This window comes from Wolffia australiana, chromosome 1 (genome assembly GCF_029677425.1).
Source record: "Wolffia australiana isolate 7733 chromosome 1, ASM2967742v1".
In the NCBI taxonomy this organism is placed as follows: Eukaryota; Viridiplantae; Streptophyta; class Magnoliopsida; order Alismatales; family Araceae; genus Wolffia; species Wolffia australiana.
Window position 1 is genome coordinate 9124421 of NC_135835.1, and position 22506 is coordinate 9146926.

The 22506-nt window shown below is 39.6% G+C and overlaps 3 protein-coding genes across 5 annotated transcripts in view; 2 read left to right on the forward strand and 1 right to left on the reverse strand.

Annotated features, from left to right (window-relative positions):
- The first annotated feature begins 2515 nt into the window (after positions 1-2515).
- On the forward strand, positions 2516-3518 carry LOC144705149 (cotton fiber protein). The gene has a single exon (XM_078577701.1). The coding sequence runs from the start codon at positions 2553-2555 to the stop codon at positions 3054-3056; it is 504 nt and encodes a 167-aa protein (XP_078433827.1). The 5' UTR covers positions 2516-2552; the 3' UTR covers positions 3057-3518.
- Positions 3519-5125: 1607 nt separating this feature from the next.
- Positions 5126-6662, reverse strand: LOC144715640 (uncharacterized). Its single transcript, XM_078590628.1, has 3 exons — positions 6485-6662; positions 5851-6106; positions 5126-5772 (listed from the first exon to the last, which is right to left on the reverse strand). Exons 1-3 carry the CDS (start codon positions 6608-6610, stop codon positions 5450-5452), a joined length of 705 nt encoding a protein of 234 aa, XP_078446754.1. The 5' UTR covers positions 6611-6662; the 3' UTR covers positions 5126-5449.
- A 269-nt stretch (positions 6663-6931) lies between these two features.
- LOC144705158 (P-loop containing nucleoside triphosphate hydrolases superfamily protein) overlaps positions 6932-22506 on the forward strand; it is a 35415-nt gene continuing 19840 nt past the window's right edge. For all 3 annotated transcript variants that reach the window (XR_013581992.1, XR_013581991.1, XM_078577718.1), the window contains exons 1-4: positions 6932-7178; positions 8189-8573; positions 8706-8822; positions 8929-9011. Coding sequence is in view for 1 of the 3 variants with exons in the window: in XM_078577718.1 (XP_078433844.1) it covers positions 7033-7178; positions 8189-8573; positions 8706-8822; positions 8929-9011 (731 nt within the window). In the remaining 2 variants the exon portion in view is untranslated. The remainder of the gene's footprint in view (positions 7179-8188; positions 8574-8705; positions 8823-8928; positions 9012-22506) is intronic.

The window sequence follows — 22506 nt, forward strand, 5'->3', positions numbered from 1 at the left end:
TATTACAAATAATTATCGAGCAGATACATAATGACGATAAACTATTTTTAGTGGGACAATTTCATAGTTATAAATAATTTTCCACGTAACATGAACTATTTACTGTATAATAATAAAAATAGTGAGGGCAATTAAACATTGAGTATTTACTGTATAATAATAAATATTTTAGTCATGGAATCATAAACACGAGAATTTTTTTAATAAACCTATAATGTATAAATGTTATCATTTGTTGTTTAATTTATTTAATTATTAATTTGTTCCATTTAAATAGTTTAAAATAGGGTATTTATAATATATTTACACCTTAATCATTATTCCAAGTGAATCCTGATTTTTCCCTATTTTCCTGTTATTTCATGAATTTTATGAAATTGATTTAAGCATTGAATGACTCTATTTAAATGAAATTGGCAGGTTTAAATACTTAGTTTAATAATAATTAATGTGGAGATGAAGTTATAAATTTTCCATAATTTTATCGATTTTTTTGGGAATTTATTTGAGGAAGAAATGATTTTTCAAATAGATAATGGGTACAATTATAAGGAAAATAGGATTTCCAAGCAATTTCTAAAGTTGGAGGGATTTTTCTTAAAATTTTTGTGCAAACATACCCTCAATTGTGTGAATCTGTGTGATGTGGGATGCAAATTACTCTCCATCTCTATCTCTGTAACACTCACTTTATCTCTCTCCATCTCTCTCTCTCTCTTTTATATCTTTAAATCTTTCTCTCTCTTTTATCTCTCTATTTTCTCTTTCTCCTGTCTATCTCTCTCTTTTATCTCTCTATTTTTCTCTTTCTCCTGTCTATCTCTCTCTTTTATCTCTCTATTTTTCTCTTTCTCCTGTCTATCTCTCTCTTTTATCTCTTTCTCCTGTCCATCTCTCTTTTATCTCTCGTTCTCCCTGTATTATCTCTCTCTCTCTCTCTTATCTCCCTATATCTCTCTCTCTTATCTCCCTATCTCTATATATCTCTCTCTTATCTTTCGTTTCTCTGTATGATCTTTATTATCTCTCTATCTCTCGCTCATTTATCTTTCTCTATCTCTCTCTTTTATCTTTCCTTTCTCCCTATGATCTCTATTATCTCTCTGTCTCTCGCTCCTTTATCTTTCTATCTCTCTCTCTCTCTTATCTTTCGTTTCTCGCTATGATCGCTATTATCTCTCTGTCTCTCGCCCTTTTATCTTTCTATCTCTATATCTTTTGTATTTCGTTCCTCTCTATGATCTCTATTATCTCTCTGGCTCTCTCTCTCTCTCTCTCTCTTTTATCTTTCGTTTCTCCCTATGGTCTCTACTATCTCTCTGTCTCTCGCTCTTTTATCTTTCTATCTCTCTCTTTTATTTATCGATATCTCGTTATGATCTCTATTATCTCTCTGTCTCTCGCCCTCTTATCTTTCTATATCTCTCTTTTGTCTTTCGTTTCTATGATCTATATTATCTCTCTGTCTCGCTCTTTTATCTTTCTATGTCTCTCTTTTATTTCTGTATATCTCTATGATCTCTATTATCTCTCTCTCTCTCTCTCTCTTTTATCTTTCGTTCTCTCTCTATGATCTCTATTATCTCTCTGTCTCGCTCTTTTATCTTTCTCTCTCTTTTATTTCTGTATATCTCTATGATCTCTATTATCTCTCTCTCTCTCTTTTATCTTTCGTTCTCTCTCTATGATCTCTATTATCTCTCTGTCTCGCTCTTTTATCTTTCTATGTCTCTCTTTTATTTCTGTATATCTCTATGATCTCTATTATCTCTCTCTCTCTCTCTCTCTCTCTTTTATCTTTCGTTCTCTCTCTATGATCTCTATTATCTCTCTGTCTCGCTCTTTTATCTTTCTCTCTCTTTTATTTCTGTATATCTCTATGATCTCTATTATCTCTCTCTCTCTCTCTTTTATCTTTCGTTCTCTCTCTATGATCTCTATTATCTCTCTGTCTCGCTCTTTTATCTTTCTATCTCTCTCTTTTATTTCTGTATATCTCTATGATCTCTATTATCTCTCTCTCTCTCTCTCTTTTATCTTTCGTTCTCTCTCTATGATCTCTATTATCTCTCGGTCTCTCGCTCTTTTATCTCCCTATCTATCTATACATTCTCTTTTATCTCTCTATGATCTCACTCTCTTTCTCTCTTTTGTCTCTCTACCTTTCTCTATAATCTCTCTATCTTTCTCTCTTTTATCTCTAGTTCCCTCTCTGTTATCTCTCTATCTCTCTCTTTTATCTCTCTACATATCTCTCTCTATCTGCATCTATGTCTATATCTCCCTCCGAATCTATCCACACACATCTCTCACCATCTCTCTGTCTTTACGTATCTCTCTCTCTCTCTCTCTCTCTCTCTCTCTTGCTTCCCTTCCGGCAGCCACGTCGGATTAAATGGCCCCCATCAGCTGACTCTCTCTTCACGCGTTGGCTACGGCCTCTACGAAACCGAGTAACTTCTCTTCTCCTTCCTCTTCCTCTCTCTCTCTCTCTCTGGGCCAGGATAAAAAACCATCAATCACGAGAGAAAACTTCTCCACGGCGAGCAGAGATGAGTGGCGACAGAGGAGAACCGAAGACCCGCCTGAAGAGAATGGTGGAGAGAGCAATTCTCTTGTTATCGGGGGCGAGGCCGGCGGTCGTGGCCCAGTGGCTCTACGGCGGAGAGCAGCGGCGGCCGCTTGGCCCTTCAGAAACGCACGGCCTCGCAGACGCCGTCTTCATCGCCCAAGAAGACGAGTTCCACGACGCCGTTTCTCCTGCCTGCTCCTCCAGATCGGCGAGCCCTTCGCCTCGGATCCTGGGAAGAACGATGAGCGCCGTCTGGGCCGATATCTCCATGAACAGAAGCTCTTTTAGACATGGATTGGTGAGATTTGACAGTAATCAGTCGGAGAGTAGCGATGTTAATGAACGGTCCGAGAATTTCATCGCCAACTTCCGAAAACACCTGGACAAGGAACGGGAGATCTCTCTTGAGTTACGGTACTGCAAGTCGAGCAGCCTTGAGTCGAAATCGTCCTCTCCTTCCCGTTCCCCCTCGCTTAGATTTTGATCTGTCAGACCGTCGTGCTGGATTGATCGGTTTGCTCCGCAGCTGTGCATATTATTGTTTGGCTTCTTCAGGTGATTGGACTTACTCTCTCTCTCTCTCTCTCTCTCTTCTCTCTCTTTCTCTCTCTGTCTATCTCTGTCTCTCTCTGTCTTCTCTCTCTTTCTCTGTCTGTCTATCTCTCTCTCTCTCTCTGCCTCTCTCTCTCTCTCTATGTCTCTCTCTCTCTATGTCTCTCTCTCTCTATGCCTCTCTGTCTCTGTCTCTCTTTTTCTCTCTCTGTCTCTCTCTCTCGCTAGTTTGGAAGGGAAACAGTACAATTCAGCTGAAGAATTTTGTGGGTTTACAGTGATAATTCGTACAAGCAAGCTTGCAAAGTGACATTGGAGAATTTCTTTGTGTGTATTTCGCACCCTTCATATGTTCAGCCAACTGTGGTTTGGTGACTGATTCATGTGATTGGTTGATGCTGAGCAAAAACGTATCAAACAAGGAATCTCTACCGAAGAAAAGATGAATATTAATAAACTAGTGGCATCTCACTAAAATCTAGCTTTGAGTTTCATACAGCTAATATCATCGTTGGCACACAGGTTGAGCTGATTAGACTTTTAATTTTAAAGTTGACTGGTAAAAAAGTCGAGAAAAGACAAAATTTACCTAGAAGGTCCTTGAAATAAAAAAAGAACAAGGGGCATTAAAGCATCTCCAAATCAATTAATTTAGGTGCTAAATAATGATACGGATGTAGGATTTCAAATAGAAGAAGCCATATCAGATAATAAACAGATAACAGTCAGAACCTATTCCTGAGGAGTGGGACAAGTCAAAAGTGGAATTGGTCTTCTTGGTTGTTCTTCACACAATACTAAATTGGAAGGTTAGTATTTGACCTCCTGTTCAACTCCAAAGTCTTGGAAGGTAGGTTGGTGGGGGTGGTGCTCCAAGTGTAGCATTAGTTGTCACATACTCCTTTTCAAAAACTTAGCATTGATTAGATATCTACCCATAGACCTTATTGATTATTGTATTAATCCCCCTAACCAACTATCGGGAGGAAACTGAACTGTAAGTGTAGTAGTAGGAAGTTTACTCTAACAAACCACACTAATATTCATTTATTAGACAACTAGAAAGTGAAATTTTCTCATCACACTGTCAAGACTCTAAATCTGACTAAAATAAGTAATTGTTAACATGCATTTTTAGTAGCATAATATGACTATATTTACATGTTTCTTTGCATAAAATTAATTATTTATGCATGTTATTAAACTCATTTTAAGAATGATATTTCAAAATTTTGGCATTTATGTATTTTTTGAGGTTTTTCTGACAATAGATTCTGAAAAATATATATTTTTTGAGTTATAGTATGATTTTTCTGGATTTTTTTGACATTAAATTCACAAAGATAATGTTTCTAAGTTGAAATATGTATTTATTTATATTTTCTGGCCTTTATTTTATTAAATATGAAATTTAGAGTATATTTTAGCTCTCTTAATTTTGAACGACAACACATCATAGTTAGATATAATGATTGGCGTCAGCCAATCATTCAAATCAAACAATTATGGCATCTCTAATAGAGATGACACAATGGTGTTTAATATATAATTATTTTTTGTCTTTTTACCGAACAGGATAACATGGACTAATAGAATAAGGAGCTCCTTTTTTCCTCAATAAATGCATTCCAGGGACGGAGGCAGCGCAAGATAGTTAATTTATAATATAATTAATAAGAAAATATGATTATTCCATTTTTTGCCTTTTTTCCTGGTTGACACAGTGAGACGAGAGTCGTATATCGTGAATGGAGAGGAGGAATTTCAGCCAACCATCGCATTTAATGCCCAAATGAGACAAAACCCTAGCCAAATGACGTGACGACTGTGACGAGGACGAGGAGAAATAAATACTTGAATTAAATCGATGGCCTTTTGTCCTCTATCCATCCACGAATCTATTTCCCTTTTACACACTTACAACCCATAAATTATCCATTCTTTCTATCCAGCTTGAAAATGCAACTGGCTTAAAAGGTAGGCCAAGTTTGTTGGGATCCATTGAAAAGTAAAGTACTATTTTATCTTTTATTACAAATTCTGAACTCTTATTTATTGTTCAAGACCATAACATTGGCTTCTTTAACTTTGATTTTGACATTGACTAGTCAACCAAACCAAGCTTTCCTAGTCACACCCCATCAACCAGATCAGGCAATGGACCACCAATATGGGGCCAAGAGGCATGTGGCACCTGAAGACAGTGCAAGGTGTGTTTACAGTGTAACAGTCAGACCAAAGTCCTATTTGCGTCTGCAGAATTGAGACTTTCATGCTAGCTTCTTCGATCCAAGCAAGAGAGAAGAAGAAATCAGAAGGGGAAGGCTAACTCCAAGTCCACATGATGGGACTAGAAACGCTGTGGGAGATCTGATGAGGATGAAGACAGTGCCGGAAATCCTCAATTTGAACAGTTCCGCTGGCTAGTCTTCCTTCTTCCTCCACGTCCATGGAGATTGTATCAGCCTCCTCTCTCTCTGCGATCATCTCTTCCATTGTAGAAGAGGCAAAAGCTCGCGTTGCGCATGGTGAACCCACCCATGGAACCAGAGCCAAGCTGCCGCACCCAGATGAAGCTCTATCTCTTTCTCTGTCTTCTTCCTCCTCTTTATGCTCGGTCGCCTGCCGGCTTAGCCATTGCGACCGATCTAAACGAACGAAGAAGAAGAAGAAAAACGACTTAGCTCTACTGGTTTAGAAGTTTAATTGAGACTTAAAGTGCTAACCTTTCTTGATCGCGGAAATGATATCTGGGTTTACTCTGAGAAGCGCATTTAGCGATGGTGAATGCTCGGAGATCGACCGATCGATTGGTTTGTATAGGACAATGGCTTTCGAGTTATTCGAGTCAAGTGAGGTTGGTTCTGCCTCTGCCAAGGCTATGTCCTCGACCGTCGGTGGTTTGTCTATGGTCATGCTTGGTTCCATGGTCATGAATGAAAATTGAGCGGCTTCTGGTACATTACTGGTCCAATCTGCGCCCTAAATTTGAAGAAATTAGTTCAACCTCAGCTATTAACCCCCTTGGAATAACGACGGTAATTTGGTATCGTACCCAAAGACCAAGGAAAAGAGATTCCGGTAAAAGAAACGAGATCGAATCGACTGTTTTTCTTGTCAAAGAAGCGGCCAATTATACGATCCGAAACCAAAAGAAGAGAACATCAAGAATTCTAATCGCCAAGGGTAGTACATTCTTTCTGGCTTTCGAGCGGTGGAAGAAAATCGGAGTTTTGTCAATAAACGGGGTGAGTAATCGCGTCGAAATTAGAGCTCCGTAATAATGGTAGATCAATAAATTTGTGTGCTCGCATATTCTCGCAAGTGGCGGAAAGACGGATTGATGAAGATCAAACTCACCAGTCTCCTAATCTTCGTCGCCGGGGATAAAGAGAAATTGGAGAACTCATCGATCATCTCCCCAGGGATCGGAACCTTCCTCTTCGCGCGCCCAGGGATCTGCTCTACGAAATCGAACAACGCCATCTTCGCATAATCTGCGATCTTCTCACCCCTTTCTTAATAATGAATGGAAGTTGCTTCTAGACGTCTCCAGAAGTCTCGCAAAACTTCTTTGTAATCTCATTAAATAAAATAAAAATAAACTAATTTACAGGTATTCCGAATTTTAACATTTTATTCCAAAAAACCTTAAATATGAAAACTATCTAAATTACTGGGGTATTGCTTAATACACCAACTCCGTAAATATTTTATTAATGCCTTTGTTTAGGGTTAACGGGTTTAATTAGAGGTTTATTCATGAGTATAAGATGCGGTTTAAAACAGCCAAGGAATCGCACCGCTGAGTGAGGGAGAGGAGTTTTGCGCGGGAGAATATGGAAGATGAACAAGCGATTCATCGGAGTTCCTTCAATGGCCATCTGTCGTAGGGAAGAACAATAGCAATGGCCGGCAGCGGTGGGAGGGAGCTTGTGGAACGGTGGAGGGGGATCTTAGAAGCCGAAGATACCGATGAGGCAAGGGGAGAAGATGGCAGTGACCGGAGCCTGTCGTCTTCTCGGCGAACAGTCCAACGATCGAAGGAGAAATGGTTCTCGTGCCTTCTGATCGGTTCTCTGCCGCGTTTTGATCTCATCATTCATTTCGAAAAGGAAATTCTTAATCGGTCATTTTCGTCGGATGTAATTAGGGTTCAGGCTTGTCGCTAATCGCTTAAAGTTAGATGCACTCTTCATTGATGACGTTGTACCTCGTAAAATTGAAGTGTCATCGGCTTTCGGCGAACCGATTAGTGTTTCGACGAATCAGCCTTTCGATGTCCAATATCCTGGGCCGCGAAGTCGTCGTATTCTTGAGAAGAGAATTATCCTCTTCCATTGTTTAAGATATACATATTCTACATTCTTATTATGCCTTTTTCTCTCGTTTGCCTTTAGCATTGTTGCAGTCCAGCTAAAATATTTAATGATAAATCCTACGGTGAGATGAGGATTGGTCAATCATCGTGGATCCGACAGACAAAGACGTTCATTGTTTTCTTCTTCTGATATCTCCAAATGTAATGAATCTTTGTTTTAATGGAGAATGGGTGGGGAATCGGAATTTAAAATTTTCAAGTCTATGAAGTGAAGACAAAATAAAGATTAAAAACGAGGAAAACAATTTATAAAGAAATCAACTGGTGACAATGTTAGAAATTTGTCAAAGCATAGACTTATGAGATGTTGGTGTTCTGTGTATATACTCAACAACTATTACCCGTTGCTTTATGTATGATCAGTGATGAGATCTATGCTTTGGAGTAAAAATGGGCCGCTGTCGCTGTAATCTAATCCGCTACGACTAATCAACATTCACACCTCTTCTCTCTTTTTTTCTTTTTTCGTGATACAAATGGTTTTTTATTTTAAGAACCGTTAATCAGATCATCTCCATTTGTTTCAAAAAAAGAATCATGAATATCTTCTTCATAAGTTTTTTTTTTTTGAAAATATCTTCTTCATAACTTTTTACCCTCGCTGATATTCATTGTCACTAAAGTTTGATGGTTATGCATTTATTTTCTATTTTTTCGATGCTTATTTTCTCTTTTGTTCTCAGGTTTTCGGATACCTATAATTTTTTGATTAATTTGCCTAAAGCAACGCACATTTGGTGCGGATGCTGGGAGCTTATGGGGCCTCTTCTAGAAACCTTTCATAATTTCTCTCAGGATAAAGCCAATGATTCCCCCCTAAGTCGATTGTGGAAGAGAATCTCCCAAGAACTCGGCCGATGCACCCAATGTGTTTGCCAACACCACCAAGCCCAGGAAGCATATGCTACAGATTTTGAGCTTGATTCCATAGGACCACTTCTGAGGAAATTGCGTTCCCTGGATGAGCACAGGGTCGTAGAACATCTCCAAGAAATTAATAAAAAAATGAGCGACAAAGAATACAATCCTGAAGATTATAGTGCTGAAGTCGTCAGCATAATGTTCGAGGTTTGCTTCTAGTTATGCTTTATGCGGTATTTTCAAATCTCATGGAATAATAACAGCTTGATAGTTATTTTCTAACTTACTGTATTACCACATTTTAGAATATATTTTTAGTGTTTATTTGGTGATTCACAGGTGTTAATGTTTCCCACTTTGCTGGATGACCGATCTTTAGTTTTCGAGTTCCAGACCTTTATTGAAGCTGTTGACAGCTCACATGATGTGGCACTTTCTGGACATCAACAATATCCAGTAGCCTTTTTAATCTCCTATCATTTATTATGTATATTTTTTATTTCCTCCGATGTTTGCTAGAAACGTTATCTTGTCTCAGGTTCCAAAGTGTCTCTTTGTTTAGGGTGTGTATGCTCTTCTTTTCCTGAAAAGTTCTAAAGCTCGGGCTATTGGTCTTCGTTTGGCAAAATCAATGGGGAAGATGAGGTATGAGAATTCTCAGTTATGTCATGATTTCCCCACTTATCTATAATGCAGGCACAAGATTCCTGATTATTAGTTTATCTTACCTTCCAAAACAATTGCATTCGACATCCTTACCCACCTTAACATGCTTCTGTAGGAAGTGATTCTTGTTTCACTCATTTTTCTGCTGAAACTTTTTGTGTTTATCGTCCATTTTATTGTACTTTCGGAAACTTTGAGGTCCTACTGGTCGCATTTGGTGAATAGGGCTTTGAACATTGGTAATCAACAATGTTTGTCAATACCTATAAATCTTAAAATAAGAGATTTTGAAGGCCTTTGTTCCTTCATGATTAGTTTCAGTTCAACTTTTTGAGTTTTGTAGCATCATTTGTGTTGACTTCTGGCGCAGTGGAGAAGGAGAGACAATAGCGAGAGAGACAGAGGATCAAGGAGAAAAGTAATTTATTTCAACATAACAACTATTTACACGCATTGGGTTATCCCTCTTTTATAGAGGGATAACTAGCCGTTACTAACGGCTAGTGTTATAACGGCTATAAAATTAGCCGTTATAACTTACCCGAATCCGATAAGGATTCGGGTAATGGGTCTACCCAGACCCGATAATGGATCTACTTGGATCCGATAAGGGAAGAGAGATAAAAACATTCTTTTAGGCTTATATTTTTTGCCTATACATTCAACACTCCCCCTCAAGTGTAGGAATGGATATTTGCCATTCCAAGCTTGGATATCAAATGTTGTAGGCTCTTGGTAGGTAGACCCTTGGTGAAGATGTCTGCGCATTGTTCTTCAGACTTGACATGCTCTGTCTTCAGTATTCCTCGCTCCAAATGATCTTGAATATAGAAACGGTCAATGTTGACATATTTCATCTTGTCGTGATCGACGGGGTCATGTGCTATGCTGATAGCAGATTTGTTGTCGCAGCGGATGACAATAGGGCTTATATAGTTAATCTTCAGATCATCTAGCACATGTTTAATCCACATGACTTCGTCAATTCCTTTGGACATAGCTCGAAATTTAGCTTCTGTGCTTGATTTGGATACAACAATTTGCTTCTTGCTTCTTCAAGTCACTAGGTTCCCTCCAAGTATTGTACAGTACCCAGTAGTCGACCTGTAATCAAGACGAGGCCCCGCATAGTCAGAATCAGTGTATAAAGTAAGATCAAGTTTACCTGTTTTCCGGTATGCGATGCCCAGTCCTGGAGTTCCCTTTAGGTACCTGAGAATTCTATTAGCAGCTTGAAAATGAGAGTTTCTGGGTGAGTGCATAAACTGACTTAAAACATTGACTGCATAACAAATATCTGGTCTGGTATGTGACAGATATAAGAGTTTTCCGACAATACTTTGATATGAGTTAACATCTATTCTAGGTTCATCCTCATTGATAGTTAATTTATGGTTAACTTCAATTGGTGTTTCATTTGTATGACAATTGACATGCTTTGTTTCTTCTAGGAGTTCCAGAATGTATTTTTGCTGTGTCATTAAAATTCCTTCGCTTGAACGTGCAAATTCTATTCCTAAGAAATACTTTAGAGGCCCCAACTGTTTAACTTGAAAATTCTCATCCAAGTGCTGTTCGAGATTTTTCATTTCTTCTAGATTATTTCCTGTAATTATGATATCATCCACATATACTATCAAAATTGTTATCATTCTTTTAGACATTTCTTTAAAAAACATGGTGTGTTCACCATTACATTGTTTATATCCAAGATTTTTCATGGTTTGGGTAAATCTTCCAAACCATGCTCTAGGCGATTGCTTCAATCCATACAGAGCCTTTTTTAGTCTGCATACCTTTCCTTGACTCATTTTTTCTTCATATCCTGGTGGAACATCCATGTAGATTTCCTCTTTTAAGTCGCCATGAAGGAAAGCATTTTTGATAGCATACTGATTTAGCGGCCAATCCAGATTGACTGCTAATGATATTAGGATTCTGATGGTGTCCATTTTTGCTACTGGAGCAAATGTCTCCTGATAGTCAATTCCATAGGTTTGAGTATACCCTCTAGCTACAAGTCTAGCCTTATATCTTTCAAGACTGCCGTCTGATCTACATTTGAGTGTAAAGACCCATTTACACCCTACAGTTCTTTTATCCCTGGGTCGTTCCACAAGTTCCCAGGTATTGTTCTGTATTAGTGCCTTCATTTCCTCGTCCATTGCTTCTTTCCATCTGGCATTCTTCATAGCTTCCTGTGGAGATTTCGGAATAGGTATATCCTGGATTTGGTGAGAAAAACCCTGTAACTAGGTGATACCTTTTGATAGTTTAGATAATTAATCATTGAATAAGGAATTGGTTTCACACAAGTCCTAATTCCCTTCCTTAGTGCAATCGGCCAATCATTTTTTCCACTATTCGTGTCTCTTTCTTCATCTTCAGGGGTTACTCCTGTCATTTCTCCCCCTTGAGTTGATACTTCTCCCCCTTCACCCACATCCAGGACTTCTTTATTTCTTTCTTTTCGTTTCCTCTGATAATATTTTGGGTATGGGGATATTAGATGTAGGTTTGATGAGTCATGTGTTCTCCTGGAAATGCCTAAATCATCGCAGGGGTTCTCATCCTCATTCTCATTTTCTAAAACAGGTGAATCGACCACAGGAATAGATATAGTAGTCTGATCACGTTTAACACCATTACTTCCTATAGTGAGACTATCATTCTCACTTATAAGTAGATGAGATATGTCTTTATGACTCTCAGTACCTTTGGGTTTGTAGTGAAACAACTTTTCATCGAATACTACATCCTTGGGGACCATATATTTCCGAGTAATAGGGTGATACATCTTATATCCCTTCTGAGTAACAGAATATCCAACGAAGACACACTTAAGTCCTTTTGTAGACCATTTATTCTGTTTATATGTATGGTTGTATATATATCCAACACATCCAAATATTTTTACAGGTAAACCAGTTTTCAATTTCACCGTTGGATAGTGTGTTTCCATCAACTCTTTTTTTTTTTTTTTGAAACAATATTTCCGTCAACTCTAAAGGGCTTTTGAATGTTAGAATTCTAGATGGCAGTCTATTTATGAGGTGAGTGGCTGTCATTACTGCGAATCCCCATAGGTTTGCAGGAACATTTCCATGGATGAGGAGAGTTCTCCCCTTGTCAACGATATCCCCTAATTTCCTTTCAGCCAGACCGTTTTGTTGTGGTGTATAAGCACATGAGGTTTCATGTCTTATTCCTTCAGATCTGAAAAATTCCATAAGTTCATTATTAAGAAAATCCTTGGAATTGTCAGTCCTAATTCCTTGGACTGGGTCACCAAATTGTCTTCTGATAAGATTACACAGTCCTTTCAGGTTCTTAGTAACTTCAGTTTATTTTTGAGTAAAAATACCCAACTGTATCGTCTGTAGTCATCAGTACATACTAGGAAATAACGATGTCCTAGTATGTCTAGTTGGGGGGATGGTCCCCATACATCACAATGGATGTTTTGGAATGGTTTGGTCATCCTGGTGTTACTTGGTGGATAGGGAACCCTCTTGAATTTCCCTAGTTGACAAGCTTCACAAATAATGTGTTCTACCAAAATATCCTTAAACAGGTATGGGTACATGTGTTTTAGAAGATGAAAAGAAGGATGACCCATTCTTTGATGGATCTCCATGATAGAGTCTTGAGATGCTATTGCTGCCACCTTGGGTCTGTCGCTTATCAGAGTGCTAGGTAGTGTCCAAGGTAGATAGTAGAGTCCGTGTTGAACCTTAGCTAGTCCAATCTTCCACCCGTGATCCTTATGACATAAATAGGCATCCAAATTGTCAAATAATATATTATACTTCCTTATCTTTGCAAGCTGTTGTACTGAGACTAGGCTTACAAATAATTTTGGGACATGCAACACATTAGTTATTTCACCAATGGGTTGGATGTTCACACTACCAATGCCATCTACTTGAAGTAGTGTACCATCAGCAGTTTGAACACGTTTTCCAGGAGCAATCTGTGGATGGACACTAACTGTTGAGAGCGGACACTTTTAGGCTTAATCTCGAAGCCTCAGAAGGCAGGATGTCCGATAGCTTTTGCTAATTGGATGGAATGTCTGGCTCCCTCATGATTCCCGATCTGTTGGCTCAGAAAGATGTCCTGTCATGTTGAACCATATGCTTGGTATTGTCATGATGGGCCTCTGTCACAGATCAGCAAGGGCGACCATCACCAAATCCTGATTCTCACACATTCATTCATGCTCACTGTTCCACTCTCCGCAACAATGCTTCAAACAAAGAGCCAAGACTTCCTCCGGAGAAGTCTTTCGGTTCACTCTCCTTCAGACCCAAAGACTTCACAGAAAGACTTAACAATAACCGTGAGAGGGCTACCAAACATCACCGGAATCTTCCATCAAGGCTTCCAACAATCACCGACCCACCCAATCAGACTCAGAAGTGCGAATAGTCAAGTCTCCTTTCAAAGTCCATAAAATAATGTCCCATCCTCTATTTGAATTATGTGAAAGAATACACAGTGCTTTACTCATGACTCTCATATGGCTCAGCTCTGAACTGACTCAATCATATGACTTACGGTTGTATGGTTTCATTGTCATTTCAGGATAATCGATAACCTCTCCAACCTTTGACTTCCAACGCACCCCTCATAATCCAGGGGTTGTCGCTCCAGTACACCCCAATTGCCCAAGGGTTCTGTCTTACACTTAATAGCCCTGATTTCCTGCAGTTAGCCATCAATATACCCATGTTGGCCTCCAAAACCAAAAGTTGGGTATGGTCAAAGTTCATATCAAAATGCTAATGGTCAAATCTCAACATATCAATAATTTTATTGGTCGGTCACCAGTCAATCGTATCATTCTGACTCTCCTAAATAGAAAACAGTATATGTCCACATAGACTAGTAGAACAGTAATTATCATCTGCTTGAGAAATTGATAAAGAATTGGCCTCTCCTGAGGCCTTGGTGAAGGCCCAAACCTGATTTCTCCTCGATTACCAAATGGTCACCTCATTTTCTTCCTTCGCCATAGTTTTCTCTTCAGTCGACATACTTGGATGGTTTTTTCTCCTTTCATATATGCAGACTTCTCCATGTAGATCTGTGTTCCTCTCCAACCATAAATAAGAATCACACTCCATCAAACTGAAAAATTTCCCAATCACACTTAGCTGCACGGTGACTCGCGAATGTCTCACCATAAGAAACTCTGCTACTGTAATCAATCTGTGTCTTTCTTTGCCCAATTCTTTAATTGTTCTGGCAACCCTAAATTTCAACATTCTATCTGCCAGAAATTTCTATCAGAAGCCTTCTTGTGAGGGCTTGGAAGTGTTCACTGCCTTCTCCTTCATCTCCCAAGTGTCATTCTTCATGAGCATGTTTTTCTTTCCATCCATATTCATCATCCATAGCAGCTCGACTCCGGAACTCGGAGGGCTGACTACACAGATGTCTGGACTGCAGTGATACCCAGCAGAGATTTATTGTCATACTATTTCTCTTCACTTTCATATTTGACGTACGCGCTGATGGTCCCTTCCTCAATGCGATAGGCCAACCTGAGTCATCCGGCGGCCACAACCTCATCCATCGGTGCAGCTACTTCTAGTGAGTGGTGCCTCTTTCTTCTAGTGAGTTTTTTCTCTTCATAATTTTTCTTAATTAATTTATTTGTTTGATTGTCTCTGGCTCATCAGAGGCTGAATCTCATCATCGCTCATCTTCAATTTCATCATGCAACTGTTCTCTCTATCCACGATCTGTTCCCTTGTCCCTCCCCCCAATCTCCTGTCAGAGTCACAATGGGTCAAGAGTCAATCAAGAGACCATCAAATCAGCCTTCATTGTCGGGTTTGAGCTGTGTACAGCACAGTACAGCCAAGTTCAGTCTGTAACAGTCAAAACTTCTATCTGCCGACACACAAGACATCTTGTGAAAGGAGGTGAAAGCACCTATATCCCTTTGAGTCCCAGTCCAATCAACAACACAAATATGCAGCAGTTTGCTCAGGTCAAGTTTGCCTAAATGCTTCACATACACACACACATCGAATATATTCGAGCAGAAGTCCAGAGAACAGCGAAACTTTCGAAAAAGATTCTATAGTCGATCAGGGGACTGTTAAGATTTTTCATGTCTTGAAGATTTCTCTTCTTGATGACATATGGTCTGTTGCTCCTGAATCTAGGATCCAGGCTTTTTCTGGATTCCTAGTAAACAATGTAATATGAGTAAGTATTTCCCCTTTACCAGTATTAGCCATGGATGTGGATCCAATGACTGCACCTCCGGAGATGATTGACTTCATGGCCTGGAATTCTTGGATCATCTTGTGGAGGTCCTGGGCTGAAGGAAGATTATCTGAATTTGCTGCTCCTTGCTGTGCTAGGTGGGCTCTGGCAATGTGTGGAGGCTTTCCATGAAGCTTCTAACATTTATCTTTAATGTGGCCCCTTTTCTTGCAGTAGGTGCAGATCAATTCTTCTCGGTTGATTTTTTCCGTCCCAGTATTGCCAGAAGAATGTTGGCCTTTAGTAGCATATGCTGTGTTCTCGATGACTCCACGATTTGCATTCAGGCGACTTTCTTCTTGCATGGCTTTGGATACGGCCTGGTCAAACGTGGGCTCTTCGTCCCTGTTGTATAATTGACTCCTTATGAGCTCGAATTCAGGTCTGAGCCCTTGTAGGAGTTGACACAGTCGATCGGTAGCCTGGTGAGCTCTGGCATTTGGATCAGTAGAAGGTGGTCGGCAGTAATCCAACTCATTATGGATATCCCTTAACTTGTTTGAGTAGGTTCGGACATCCATATCTCCCTGCTTGAGGGTGTATGCTTTTACAATGAGATCAAGGATCTTCGTCTTGTCTCCCTTCTTGGAATGATTTCGATGAATTGCTTCCCATAATGTTTTCGCTGTTCCATAAGAAGAGAGACTGATTAATTGTCCGGATGCTATAGAATCTAGCATTCATGCAAAAACAAACTCCTCTTCTGTTACCCATCTTGGATAACTTGGATGAGTTTCATCTGGGCGATATTCAAAGAGATGACAAGTGAGTTTCCTGGGCTTTAGAACTGCCTGGATATTCCTCTCCCATAGCAGGAGATTGTTGCCATGGAATATATTGCATTTGGCAATTACTGGAAATTGAGTGATCCATCTTTCAGCGAGTGGAATCTGATGTTCTGATGACACCATCTGAGAGGAAATTTTTCCAGCTTCGTCTGCCATATAACCAGAAACAAGAGGACTTCTTGTAAAGAATAGGCTTCAGCTCCAACAATATAGAAGAAGGTCTTCTCGTGGGATGAGCTTCTCCTTAACCGCAACCTTGGAGCTTTAGAACAGAAACAGTCCTCCCGTGGGATGACTTTGGAGCAGAGAAAAAAAGCTTCAGAGATCACTTGGTTGGCTCTGAGACCATGTTGACTTCCGGCGCAGTGGAGAAGGAGAGACAATAGCGAGAGAGACAGAGGATCAAGGAGAAAAGTAATTTATTTCAACATAACAACTATTTACACACAGTGGGTTATCCCTCTTTTATAGAGGGATAACTAGCCGTTACTAACAGCTAGTGTTATAACGGCTATAAAATTAGCCGTTATAACTTACCCGAATCCGATAAGGATTCGGGTAATGGGTCTACCCAGACCCGATAATGGACCTACCTGACAAATTGAGTAGACTCTCTTGAAGCAATAATAAACAGGGAGAAGATGGAGTAGAGGAAGAGAAAAGAAGAGACAGTTTTTAGGAAGAAAATAGTCAGTTTTTTCATTGCTCATATATGTATATATACAGGCCGGTTAACGGCTAATTTGAACATTCGTAACGGCTAGTAAAACTAGCCGTTATGGGCCCGATTTAAAAATCGGACAGAGGGCCCCACCGAGCTTAGTCCAAAATATCTTATTATTCGACACTCCCCCTCAAGTGCAGGAATGTATACTAGTCATTCCAAGCTTGGACACCAGATATTGCATATGTTTAATTGGTAAGCCCTTGGTGAAGATGTCTGCACACTGCTCCTCAGAGTTGACGTGTTCTGTCCTGAGAATTCCTTGCTCCAGATGATCTTGTATATAAAATCTATCAATGTTCACGTGCTTCATTCGATCGTGATAAACTGGGTCATGAGCAATGCTGATGGCAGACTTGTTGTCGCAGCGGATAATAAGTGGTGTCGAATATGTAATCTTCAAGTCATCAAGTAGGCTTTTGATCCACATTGCTTCATCGATACCCTTTGACATTGCTCTGAACTCAGCTTCAGTACTTGACTTTGCGATTACACTCTGTTTTTTACTTCTCTATGTGACTAGGTTTCCTCAAGGAATGTACAATATCCCGTAGTAGATCTGTAATCAAGACGAGACCCAGCACAGTCAGAATCGGTGTATAGAATAAGATCTAACTTACCTGTTTTTCTGTATGTAATGCCCAGCCCAGGGGTTCCCTTCAAGTACCTGAGAATTCTGTTAACTGCATGAAAATGAGAATTTCTAGGTGAATGCATAAATTGACTAAGTACATTTACTGCATAGCATATGTCAGGTCGTGTATGTGAGAGATATAATAGTTTTCCCACAATGCTTTGGTAAGAACTAATTTCGACCTTAGGGTCATCCTCACTAATAGTTAATTTGTGATTGACTTCTATTGGAGTTTCACTTGCACGACAATTCATATGTTTAGTTTCTTTCAGAATATCTAGAATATATTTCTGTTGTGTCATTATTATCCCTTTACTCAATCTTGCAAACTCTATGCCTAGGAAATACTTTAAAGGTCCTGATTGTTTAACCTGAAAATCCTTGTTTAAACATTTTTCAAGATTCTCAATTTCTCTAAGATTGTTTCCAGTAATGATAATGTCATCCACACATACTAATAAAATTGTAATCATTCTGTCATTTTGAAGTTTAAAGAACATAGTATGTTCCCCATTACTTTGGCTATAGCCAAGGCTCTTCATGGCTTGGGCAAACTTTCCAAACCAAGCCCTGGGTGACTGTTTCAAACCATACAAGGCCTTGCGAAGTCGACATACCTTACCTTTACTCAGTTGGTCCTCATATCCAGGAGGAATATCCATATAAATTTCTTCCTTTAGATCTCCATTAAGAAAGGCATTTTTTATATCATACTGACTTAGTTGCCAGTCTAAATTTACTGCTAATGAAATAAGGATTCTAATGGTATTAATCTTTGCAACTGGAGCAAAGGTTTCTTGATAGTCAATTCCATATGTCTGTGTATACCCTCTGGCTACCAAGCGTGCCTTATACCTATCTAGACTTCCGTCAGGCTTACACTTTATCATGTATACCCATCTACAGCCCACTGATTTTTTGTCTCTTGGTCGATTAACTATTTCCCATGTATTATTTTGTAGTAGTGCCCTCATTTCCTCATCCATAGCCTCCTTCCATCTAATGTTCTTCATGGCCTCAATTGGAGATTTTGGTATTTGAATGTCTTGTATTGTAGTAAGAAATGCTTTATATTCAGGTGAGACCTGTTTAAAGTTCAAGTAATTTACCATTGAATATGGTACAGGTTTCACACAAGCTCGTTTTTCCATCCTTAGGGCTATGGGCCAATCTGTCCCACCGTTATCGGTTTCGATTTCAGTGATTGTGTCTTTTACTCCCCCTTCACTCAAATCCACAGGGTCTGTGGATTTTTCCTTCTTCTTCCTCTGATAGTATTTGGGATATGGGGTCAATTGGTGTATCCCTTCCAGCTCGCCTGTCGTGACTTCTGTTTCATTTGGTTGATTCAGATCCGTAGGTTCGGTTCCATTTGTCTCAGTAAAAGAATTATCAAATTCCTGTTCTGGTAATCTATATTCTACACGTGACTCTTGGTTGGTGTCCATATTTGGTGTTGGTGTCACTTCACTAGTGAGTAACCGAGTTACATCTTTATGAGCTTCAGTACCATGCGGTTTGTAGTAGAAGGATGTCTCATCAAATACTACATCTTTGGATACAATGTACTTTCGGGTAATTGGATGATATAACTTGTATCCCTTTTGAGTAACGGAATATCCAATAAACACGCATTTCAGACCTTTTGTTGATAGCTTATTCTGTTTATGTGTATGATTGTATACGTAGGCAACACATCCAAATATTTTAACAGGTAATCCTGTCTTTAATCGCACATTTGGGTAGTGCAATTCCACTAAATCAAGGGGGCTTTTAAAATCAAGGACCCTTGAAGGAAGTCTATTCACTGAGTGTGTAGCTGTCATGATTGCAAATCCCCATAAGTTTTCTGGGACATTTCCCTGCACTAGTAGGGTTCTTCCCTTGTCCACTATATCACCAATTTTCCTTTCAGCGACTCCATTTTGTTGTGGAGTATAAGGACATGAAGTTTCATGTCTTATGCCTTCAGTGGTTACAAATTCTAGTAATCCATTGTTTAGGAAATCTCTGGCATTGTCTGTCCTAAGTCCTTGTACTGAGTCACCAAATTGTCTCTTGATCAAAGCACATAATCCCTTGATATTTTGAGTCACTTCGTGTTTGTGTTTCTGAAGAAACACCCAGGTATATCTGCTATAGTCATCTACACATACCAGGAAATACTTGAATCCTAGTATATCCTGTTGTGGAGAGGGTCCCCAAACATCGCAGTGAATTATTTGGAAAGGTTTAGTTGAATAAGATTCACTCGGTGGATAAGTAGTGCGTTTGAATTTTCCCAATTGACAAGCTTCACATATCAAATTTTCCACCAAAAAGTTTTTGAATAAGTGAGGATACATGAGTGACTCCTTTGATGTAGCAGTAGCTACCGTTCTCGTTTGGTCTTCTCCTAAGGATCTATGTTTTTTGCATGGAAGGTAGCAGAGTCCTTGTTGGACTTTAGCTAGTCCAATCCTCCACCCGAGTTCCTTATGACACAAATAAGCATCCAAATTATCAAACAGAACATTATACTCGTTTATCTTAGCCAACTGTTGTACGGAGATTAAATTTACAAACAGCTTTGGAACATGCAAAACGTTTTGGAGTTTACCAATTGGATGTATGTTCAAATTGCCTATTCCCACTACTGGAAGTAGTGTTCCATCAGCAGTTTGTACATGCTTCCCAGGAGTGATTTTTTCATATGTCATGAAGGATTCCTTCCTAGATGACATATGATCCGTCGCTCCTGAATCTAGGATCCAGGCAGTTGTTAGATCCTTAGTAAACAAAGCTATTTTTGTTAAAAAATCATTGTTACCAGTATTGGCCATTGAGGTGAAGCCGATGACAGACCCAGAGTGGATGATCGTCTTCAAATTTTGAAGTTCCTCCATCACCTTCTGGAGGTCCTGCATTGAGGGAAGAGTATTACCAGAATTTTTCTCCTGCTGTGCTAGATGTGCTCTTGCAATGTGAGGAGGCTTTCCATGTAGTTTCCAGCATTTTTCTTTGGTATGTCCTCTCTTTTTGCAGTAGTTACAAAATATATCCTCCTTGTTAGTTTTTTCTTGATCACCCTTCTGCTGGATCTGACCCTTTGTTATATAAGCTGTACTCTCAATAGCTCCTTTAACAGAATTTAAACGACTTTCTTCTTGCATCACCTTGGACTCAGCCTCGTCGTATGAAGGTTCATCTTCTCGATTGTAGAGCTGACTCCTGATCAGTTCGAATTCTGGTCTAAGGCCATTAAGGAATTGACAGAGGCGATTAGTTGCCTCATGGGCTCTAGCCACTGGGTCAGTGGAGGGTGGACGACAATGATCCAGCTCATTGTGAATATCTCTCAGTTTATTAGAATAGGTAAGCACATCCATGTCTCCTTGCTTTAGAGTATATGACTGGACGATGAGAGTGATTATCTTCGTCTTGTCATTCTTCTTCGAATGATTTCTATGGATGGCCTGCCATAAAGATTTAGAGGTTGCATATGAAGTGTACCTTGTGAGCTGCTCCGAAGATAGAGAATCGAGCATCCAGCCAAATACGAATTCCTCCTCCATGGTCCATCTCTGGAAGTCTGGATGATTTTCGTCTGGACGATCTTCAGTCAAGAGGTGTAGGAGATTACGAGGCTTCAAGGCAGCTTTGATTGTTCTCTCCCACAGAAGGAGATTGTGGCCATTGAAAATATTGCACTTTGCAAGCACCGGGAGATGCGTCAGCCATCGATCAGGAACAATTAACTGATGCCCGGATGATGTAGACGATACAGCCGGAGCCTGGATCTTCATTGACTCCTCAGACATAATGCCTTGTAATCGAGATCCTCCCGTAGGATGACCCTAGCTTTTGCAGATCGAGATCCTCCCGTAGGATGATCTAATTGTAGCAAAACTTGAAGTAAAAGAGATCAAGCCCGCTCTGATACCATGACAAATTGAGTAGACTCTCTTGAAGCAATAATAAACAGGGAGAAGATGGAGTAGAGGAAGAGAAAAGAAGAGACAGTTTTTAGGAAGAAAATAGTCAGTTTTTTCATTGCTCATATATGTATATATACAGGCCGGTTGACGGCTAATTTGAACATTCGTAATGGCTAGTAAAACTAGCCGTTATGGGCCCGATTTAAAAATCGGACAGTGGGCCCCACCGAGCTTAGTCCAAAATATCTTATTATTCGACTCTACCTGGAGCCGATAAGGGAAGAGAGATAAAAACATTCTTTTAGGCTTATATTTTTGCCTATACATTCAACAATTTGTTCTCAGTTACTAAGAAACTGAGCATATGTTACCCAAGATGGAATGATAGTTTTCAGTCATCGCATGCCCAGTATCATATTCACGTTACCCGTTGGGAGTGATAGAAAGTAGTCTGCAACCACCAGCAGTTGGATTACCAACATGATATATCTACAAATGCCTTGTCCTGGAACTTTTTGGCCATTGCCCTTAGTGATACCGTCTATGAAAGAATCAGAAATAGGGGTGTTAAGGACTTCCACCAACTCTAATGAGATGATATTTTGGGCTGTGCTGCAGTCCACCAGCTCTGTGACATCTCCCTGTTACATATTTTTTGTCTCATGAAAAACAAAACTCTTTGGCTTTATGCTCCTGTATCGTCTCAATAGTTATGTTGATTTTAGGGGAAGAAGGGCCTTCTGGAGGTCTCACGTATTTACTAGTGTGACACAGAGGGAGGGGCTCTGAGGGTTTCCAATGTGCCGCCTGTTGGTACAAGTCTGCAAGTAGGGGCCGCATCCGCTGTGTTTTTCCAACCCATTGGGTCTTCATCATGGTGTAGCGAAGATCACGGCACTCATTGATGTCCATCTCTACCTATATTTCTTTGAATGACCCTTTGATGAAAAATCGGTCACTATTTCTTAACAGACGCCATAGAGATTTTCTGCTAACCTTAGAATCTCCTGTTATTCTTAGACAGTGAAAAGGTGATCTTCACATAAAAAAAAACTGCTCTGTTTCCTCCAACGTCCCTCAAACCACTCTGTAGTTTTACTATGAGAGCATGTTGATCTAAGATTTGGTA

Coding starts and splice junctions, on each gene's coding strand:
- LOC144705149 (XM_078577701.1), top strand. CDS start 2,553: ATGAGTGGCGACAGAGGAGAACCGAAGACCCGCCTGAAGAGAATGGTG.
- LOC144715640 (XM_078590628.1), bottom strand. CDS start 6,610: ATGGCGTTGTTCGATTTCGTAGAGCAGATCCCTGGGCGCGCGAAGAGG. Junction 6,107..6,484: donor CGACGAAGATTAGGAGACTG/GTGAGTTTGATC, acceptor CTTCAAATTTAG/GGCGCAGATTGGACCAGTAA. Junction 5,773..5,850: donor CATTTCCGCGATCAAGAAAG/GTTAGCACTTTA, acceptor TCGTTCGTTTAG/ATCGGTCGCAATGGCTAAGC.